General features: G+C 42.9%; 1 protein-coding gene across 1 annotated transcript; it reads right to left on the reverse strand.

Annotated features, from left to right (window-relative positions):
- Nucleotides 1–525: 525 nt before the first annotated feature.
- crybb1l2 (crystallin, beta B1, like 2) lies at nucleotides 526–5,206 on the reverse strand. The gene is given in 7 exon segments (XM_053417482.1): nucleotides 526–697; nucleotides 2,409–2,551; nucleotides 2,658–2,790; nucleotides 3,516–3,634; nucleotides 3,926–4,026; nucleotides 5,031–5,154; nucleotides 5,156–5,206. Coding segments are annotated over 7 exon segments (843 nt in total).
- Nucleotides 5,207–8,897: the final 3,691 nt, after the last annotated feature.

Genomic DNA, 8,897 nt, shown 5'->3' on the forward strand with positions numbered 1-8,897 from the left:
TTCTGTCTCGGACCCCCCCACATAAACACACACAATATCCACACTGGTACCCCCACCTCAACCCCTGGTCTCCCCCCCCACCTCTCCTGTCGGCCTCCACCGGGCTGAGTGAGGGGCTGACGTCGGCAGGATACAGGAGAGAAGTGTGTGAGGTGGAGAGAGGAGGGAGGGAAGGAGAGAGAGGAGCTGACAAAACAGAGATGGTGAGAGGGGCGAGGACAAAGATGGAGAGAGTATTTATTAACGTTGCGTGTAATTATCTCCCTCTTCTTCTGCTACATTTTGAAGAACGTTTCATTGTTCAGTGGTTTTTCAATGCTCCACCAGCTAGATGTAACAAGCTGCTGTTTTCCCTCCATCATTCATTTTAAACCACCAAGAGTACTCTTTGGACACAGGAGGAAAATATTACACCCTCTCCCTCTTCTCCCTCTTCGCCTTCCCCACTGCTTCCCCTCCATGTCTTTGCCCGCCCTCTGCCTTCATCCCTCCTCCGATCCCTCTCTTCCTTGGCCCCGTTGGGTTTCATTTGGAGGTGATGGTGTAGCAGCCGTGTGGGTGCCACTGCATGTCCCGGATGCGCCTGATGGACTGCATCTGGGGGGAGCGGGCGCCGAACTCGTTGAAATGCCTGTAATCGCCCTTCTCCAGCAAGTACTGGCTGCCACGGTAGCCGGGGAACTGGTAACCCACCCAGCTGAGAGAGAGAGAGAGATAGGAAGAGTTGAAAGGAAAGGAAATAGATCACAGGAAAGAAAAATGAGTCAAATGTGATAGACGGAGCGATCACACATCTAACAAATTAAGACATCGATCTGTCTGTCACAGCATCAAACCTCAGGTCAGTCTGACTCCCGACTGTTTGTTTCAGGAACAGCGAGAGCTACAAATGAGGTAATCAGAGCAGATAACAGGCTGAGTCTGCTGCCGGCCACACCCCTGACCCCCTCCGCTGGCTGCTGATGAAACAGCCTCTGTTCCTGAGCGCGCTCCCAGACAAACACTTAGATCTCTCAGAGAGTTGGGAACTCTGCTGCTGGCTCAGTTTGAGAATGACGTCAGCCGGATGTGGGAACGGTCTGACACACGCTGGATTTAATGGAGTTCGGATTTTTTTTAACAGAGTTGTTGCAAACGTATCAGAGCTAGATTTCTGCCCTGTTGGCAGCCAATTAAAAAAAAACAGAGGCAGGTCTTCTTGATGTGTAAATGTAGTTTTGGGACCTCCCGTTCTAAACCTGCCTGTTTCCTTGTCCTGTGTTAATGCTCCGGAGCTACTACAGAATTACTCCTCGTCATTATTGAGTCCTCCTCTCTTTTATAAACATTCTATGCTGCAGAGTGAAGTTAAAAAGGTTTGTGTTCGAGATATGTGTTCCAAAGACGGAAAGACAGACAGAAAGGACTTCGTCTGTAAATGCCAAACTATTATTTTTGAACAGATAAAAATCTACAGTTATCTATGTCTGGTTATGTGTGTGGTCAATATGCAAAATTAAGCTCAAGGTTGAAAAATGTTATTGTTTTAGCATATTCATGAAATCCTTGTGTCAGATTTACATTCTTCCTATTGTCAGCTGGTTTCAATCCATTTTCTGTCTGCTTCTCTCCTACTCCTGTGTTCACATATACAGTACTTTTATATCAAACGATTCTCATTTATATGTTTTTCTGTCAAAAAAGTATGAATCTATGACTGAAACTCGCCCATTACCTCTCTATGTTAACCAGCAGTAATTTCCAAGCTGCTGTTCTGCTAAAACCCTTATATTATAGTTGTCTGACAAAATAAGACACATAAGTTAGAGACAACTAATGTGCTGTGATTTGGGGTTATATGTCTGCCTCTCTGAACTCTGAAGAGAGAGGTGTGTCTCAAACTCGCCCTGCAGTAGGAGTGACTCTCCTACTACAGAAAGTAAATAAGCTTTGTCCAAAAAGCTGTAACAGTTTGAGCTCGTGTGATAGTTTGGCAGCGCTGCCTGTTTACTCCCCCTGATGACGCAACAGATACAGAAAACAACGGCCAATATGGAAGCGCCCACACTCAGCCAGCTGACCAATAGTGTAATCAGTCAGTCACACAGCATTCGACTGATCATTAGTGTAAGGCTACGGCCACGCATTTGTGAATGAAGCATTGGCAAACCTTCTTCTTTTGTTTACTTCCATCCTGTGTGAGCGAGGGGCCGAAATAAAACACTTGCTGCCTGTGTCGAAGCAAATCCTTGGCTTCATTTTAACTTTGGTGAACCTGCACCTGCAACGCCACAGCCTCAACAAATGGCAAAACGTTTGTGTGATTTGTGAACTCAGTCACGGACATTTGGGTTTGCAGGTCCAGCCCCACTGTTAAGGTTCAAGCAATAAGCAAGAAAATGGTTGTACCAAGTTGACTCAATACTCACGTTCCACAGCTGACCATGATGCTGCCCACTCTGTCGGTGAAACCGTAGGCAAACAGGCTGGGGACATCATCATCCATGATTTCCATCTTGCGACCCTTGAACTCTCCGACCTCATGCAGGCAGATCTTATGCTTCTCGGGATCCTGCAAGTTGGAAGAAAAAGGAAGGGCCGTTAAATGGAGTGAAGCGATGAGGAGGAAGAGAGCCTGGGAAATATAGATAACTCTTCTGTGAAGTGGAGGGGTTTACCATGCGGACTGGTCTGAAGGACAGCAGGTAGTCGTTCTTCTGGCAGTTGCTCCAGGAGTCCCAGCGGGGGTACTCGCCCTTCTCCAGGATGAACATCTCACCACAGAAGTTCATCTGCTCAAAGCCCACGAAGCTGAGAGGGAAGATGACAAAAGGGGGAGGAGGGGGAAGGGGAAGAGATCGTTGGATTGTCTTTATTTCAAAGGAGACATCTTGGAGGAGCAGTAAACTTGAGTTCACTCATGAGTAGTGCAGAGCCACTTCCACCAGTTGTATAACGTGTTCAATGGTTTTGATGCAGAGTTTTTAAGGTTTTACAAAATAATTATGATGTCATCAAATGTGGGATCTGTGTTTTTTTTTGTTTAATCCAGACTACAGAGGAAGAATCAGGATACCTCAGACCCTTGCCCCCTCACTTTTGACCATGCTGTTTTCAATGTGTCTAACAAGTGAAGCCAAATTTTATGGAGGTGCAATTCAAAGATGTGTTCATCAAAGGATGTCCGCTTTGACTGACTTTGATCAAATTTCTTTCTTCTCGCTTTTACCTCCGAAAAACTTTATCCTCATGTGCTCCCTTGTATGTTTTAACTCTCAACCCAGTCACTGTTTGTGGCTTTGTTGCGTCAGTAGCTTGGGTACTGGAGTTCATTCTACTGCTGCACTCTCTGCACATCACTCAGCATAAAAGCATCAGATAAATGTCGAAATGCAAAGTGTGAAATGTTGCATAATGGCGAGGTACCGCAGTGAAATTATCCGCTCTTTGCTCAGACAAGAGTGGGTAACGGGTACATTATACGTGCATATGTGGGAGGGTGTGCACATGTGACTGTGCGTGCTCGGGCTACTTACGGTCCAGAGTCGACACGCAGGGAGCGCACCCTATCCATTCCCATGTCACACACATTCATGCACTCGCCGGTGATCTCAATGCAGCGACCCTGGAAGTTCTCCTGGTCGTACACGCACATCTGGACAGTTGGGGTGAAGAGAACAAGGATGAGAGTGAGAAAGGAGATCACAGAGTACATGATGGAAAGACTGTGGCAGTGGAGAGAGTGTCTAAACAAGAAGGAGGGAGAGAACATTGACGCGACCGCGTTGTTATTACTGTCACTTGTAATTGGGGACCGTCACCCCACCGAGCTACAAGAACCAACAGGCTCTGTTAACAGACATATCACCTGAACTGTTTGTTCAAGGCCAGCCTTCTGTGTGTGTGTGTGTGTGTGTGTGTGTGTGTGTGTGTGCACGTGCTGTACCTTGTAGGACATCATGCCCATCTCTGACATCTTGTTCTGAGCGGCCTTCCCGTCAGTCTGAGAAGCAGACTTGGATTTCTCTCCACCGGCAGACATGATGACTGAGAGGAGGAGAAGAATGGCTCATTAGTACGGTTTTATTGTCACATTAAGAGACTGCACAGACACGACTGGAGTTGCCACTAATAACTTAATATGCACGAAGAATTTGTACTTTAATTAAAAATTTTAATGTAATCTATTAATGACAGAACACAGACACAAGTTACAAAACTAGTGGAATATATGGCCAAAACTGAAGCAACAGAATACCAACATTATTCATCCTGTTACAAATTACTTCAGTTCTGGATAGATCATGTTACATCAATTCTAATAAGATTTTATAAATAAAATTGTTAAAATTACAACATTGCCAATTCTAAAATACATACAACTGGATGAATGCTATTTGTAATCACATTTAAACAATTTGTAATGCAAGAAGGACAAAATATGAGACACAAACCTCCCATTTTTCTGATCGTCTCTCGCAGCCTGAATCATTTTCACACATTCCACAACAAAGCTGAATTCGATTCAAACTTAACCACACAAATGACCATCTCGTCACTTAGCTTTACACACAGAGTTACAGTAAAACCTCCATCACAAATCAGCAATCAAATCAATGCTACTACCACTAGCCCTTAACCCTTTACAAGTATCCAAAACTGTACAGTACATTTGTAGTACCTGCATAAGTTTAAAACTTTTCTCAGTTTTGCCTTAAATTAAAAAAATAGCAATTGTCTGTGGAACCAACATCATTTTTTAAGTGAAATGTTAGACACCACTAGACAGGATTTAAGTATTGGTTTAAGCAGAAGCAATAAAGTTTTTATTGTCCACTTTTGGATTTACTCTAAAGAAACTCACGTAGCTTTACTTTTATAGCTTAGCTTGAACTAGAACTGACTTTCCTATGTTGTTCCTATTGAAAGGTTTTACACCAGGTAACTTTCAGGCTCGCTCTCTCTCTCTCTCTCTCTCTCTCTCTCTCTCTCTCTCTCTCTCTCTCGCTCTCCCTTCTCTTTTTCTGTATGATGTTTGTCCACTGTCTTACCTGTGGCAGTGTGTGCGTAAAAGTGTAGACTCTGGGCTGGGACTGGTGGTCTGTGTGAGAGTGCGCCGAGCCCCTTGTGGCTTTTATATGCTGGCGCCCAGAGAGAGGGGATTATAGAGACAGACAACAAACTCGCTGAGCTCACAGCCCCCACAGAATAGAAATACCCCCATCATCAAAGAGAGCGAGGAGAGAGAGAGAGAGAGACATAGAGACAGTTGAGCAGGTGGAAAGGCAGATAGACGCCACAATATACAGTATATCTACTACTGTACTAATTCAACAAATGTCTGTCTGGACGTTTGCCTGTCTGTCTGTCTGTCTGTCTGTGGAGCGCATAACCAACTTGATAAGTTATAATTTAAAAATTAATACAATTTGTGTAAAAAAGCGACCAATGCTGTGTTGATTTCTTAACAGACCACTGAAATAGCCAGCATGTAATGTATGAAAAAATAACAGCAGTTCAGTTAATCATTATAATCATAAGCCACATGTGTGAAAAATAATAAAGCTAATTCAGATTCATTTTATGAAAAACATTGACTCTAAAATCTATCTAAAATCTTAATTGTAAATAAACCAGTCTGGATGAACCAGCAGTCTCTGCATACAACGTCCACAAAGGGACAGTATAATGTAGACATGTTTGAGGAGGACTCAGTAATGACTAGTAGTCACTAACCATAATAATTCGGAAGTAACTCCAGAGCTTTAACACAGACCTAGAGTACAGCCCATTCTAACCAGGCAGGTTCAGAGCAGGCACTGCACTAGTGAGTTGAAAATCAAGAGGAGTATGAAGAAGAGATTATGACAAATTAAAAAATCTGAGTACGCATATATTTCCCCTCAGACAGGATGAAAGACAAAACCAAAAACTGATGACTTGAGCATAATATAAAAACATTAAATAAAGAGAGGGACATAGAGTGACTTTAACACTTTCTGTGGTATACATGGTATTTTCGAAGACCAAACCCAAGCAGCAGCTCCAAATAATGACGACCAGGCTGACCAGGCTCACATTAAAGAGCCTGTCACAAAATTATTCATCCCTACTCCCTTCAGTTCTATCATCAAGACGGTGCTGGGGAAAACAATAACAGGAAAAGCAATAAGCTGTGAGAAGCAATAACCTCGCTGTGCCACCTCTGGGTGAGCAAAGAGGTTCGGAGTGTGCACGGACAATAATCTGAATCGCCCTCTTCATCACAGTGGAAGAAAGCTATCAAATTAAAGCCTGCTGTCTTTTCTCTTGTGTGGGCAGCTAAAATGCTGGGGGTGTCGGCTGCAAGAGGCAATGAAACGTATCAGAGGGGTGATGCGTAATCTGAGGGCTCTATATGACCCCATAAGGCAATACTAACTTTCTATGTATATTGTAATGGTGCCGTGTCGTAGTGACGTCATTCGTTCCGTTTGATAAGAACTAAAATGTCATCTATGCAAGCCTATGGTGTTTAGTTTGTGGTGTTACTTTACAATAGCACTTTTCAGTATAGTTTTGCCATTGACCCATTAACACACACTCGTACAGTGCATAAACGTGCAGCACTTTGTCTTTAAGGGATCACTCACACTGACAGAACAGCCGTCAGGGGCGATTTGGGGTTCTGCATCTTGCCCATGGACACAGTGGCAGGCGGACGGGGGGGGACAGGGATTGAACCGCCTACCTTCTGGTTAGTGGATGACCCACTCTACCTCCAGTATTTTTTAAATATGATAACTTTTTCTGGCATCTTCATGACGTCTCTTATTATATGACCTCATATGAAGGGGGATACTTTCCTGATTAATTTAAGCTTCCGATTGTCTCTTATTCAATTATTTGCAGAAATATACAACATACAATGCATTTTTTACCTTGACCTTTGACCTCTGATTGATCAGGTCCAAAAGTAAATAACACCCAAGGAAATAACTGCACCAAGTTTGGTGAAAACATGTCCAAGTGTAGTTGGGCTATTTTGCCCACTCAAAGACAGGGGTGAAAGCAACACCCTGCTTCCGGCTAAGTCAGCACAAAGGGGAATCAAACGTGCAGCTCTATATACTGCGGCCTCTTGTGGAGAAGTTACTGTGTTCTTTATCACAGAGCTTCATCAAGTCGAGTCAGTTATGTTAATAGAGCTCAGAGTTGCAAATCACGCTGAATTTGTAAATGAAGGAGTGTGAGTGCTGAAAGTTTGCTGGGGAAATAGTGGTGACTGTGTGTGTTTGTGTGTGTGTGTGTGTGTGTGTGTGTGTGTGTGTGTGTGTGTGTGCGCGTGTGGGTGGGTGTGTGTTGGGTTGAGTTTATTTTCATAAATTACATTTCAAGCTGTTTTTATTACTGATTTACATCCTCATCAATTGCATTTCTTTCTTCCAATTTCCTTCACCTCTGGGCTGAACCATTGAAACAGGCCTCCCGGGTTTCTCTCCAAATCCTCCTCATTCTCTGCCTATAGTCCCGACCATTGTTGCTCTATATGATGGCTCTGCTGACCTACACGAATACACCAACAACAGCCCCGCATTCACCGGCTGCACCTCAGCTGTGTGCGATCTGCTGAGTCGACAGACAACATGGTCCCAAAGAGAGAGGGGGGGGGGGGGGGGGGCGAGGTGGGGGTGGGGGTGGAGGGGGGGCTGGGGCTGACAGGCGCGCGTAAAATCCGTGTTTGTTTGTTTTTACGCACCAACATGAGCGCACGTTCTCACCTGCGTCAAGCTGCTCACAGTGAGGTCGAGGAGCAACACCGGAACCACACTTCCTTCGGCCTTAAAAAGTAATATCAGGGGATAACCCCCCCAAAAAAATCACATATTAAGTATTCCATTAAACAAGACAGTGATGTTTGATTAGCTGATTATTTCGCATGATCGACAAACTAATTGTTGAGTCGCTGAACTTATTCTACTTCTATAGATATTCCAATTGTGATCAGCCGATAAAAAAACATCCCCTTTTTAATAAGCTGGAACCATTGAATTCCGAAAAAGATTTGACTCAACAACTTAACAAATGACTTAGAATTTAAAAAAATTACTTTACTTGTAAGGCTTAGCTGCTGATTCATTTACATTGATCCGCAGATGTGTTAACAAGTCTTAGCATTAGACCAAGGTAGGAAATACAAATATATAACAATATGCTAATAATAATAATAATAATAATAATAATAATAATAATAATAATAATAATAGACTGTTTATTACACATCAAAATAAATGTATTTATATGTATTATGGAGTTGTTAATTTAAATCGAGAATTATATTTGATTAGTTGCTTAAACCTCACAACTCTAATATCGTGTCAAGAATCTAAAATGAGTGGAAATAATCAGTTGTTTAACAGTTTAATTTTGAAAAGGCTCACCGGAAGTATGCTGACTAATTGAGATAAAGCTGCTCTCTTGACAAACTCAGCTCGTTCACAGTCATCAGTAAAGTGGCGGCACACGCACATGCGCGAGCACGAGGGCCTCGCGTGGACGACGGTATAAAGCACAGGCGCCAGGTTGAGACAAAAGTCTACGTCAGGAGGACCCGGTGTGTGAGGACAGCGAAGACACATATCAGGTGATATAAGTTTAAATGTTTATTAATCTTCCATAATCCCATATTTTGATTATTATCGTTATTACTGCATTTTATTACTTCTCTGACGACACACTACTTGCATAATTCATGTCAAAAGGAAAAGTTTCTTACAGCAAATAGAAACGTTTAAGCAACGCTTAAAAAGTATATTTAATTAAAATAAGGGTTTTTCTGTGATTTTATGTGAATTTGTCGAGTAACTGTGACATTTTACTGATGAAACTTCTTCTCATCCGTGACCCTGATTCTCTCTCTGACCCTCTCTACTCTAGAA

This window comes from Pleuronectes platessa, chromosome 3, assembly GCF_947347685.1.
Source record: "Pleuronectes platessa chromosome 3, fPlePla1.1, whole genome shotgun sequence".
Lineage (NCBI taxonomy): Eukaryota > Metazoa > Chordata > Actinopteri > Pleuronectiformes > Pleuronectidae > Pleuronectes > Pleuronectes platessa.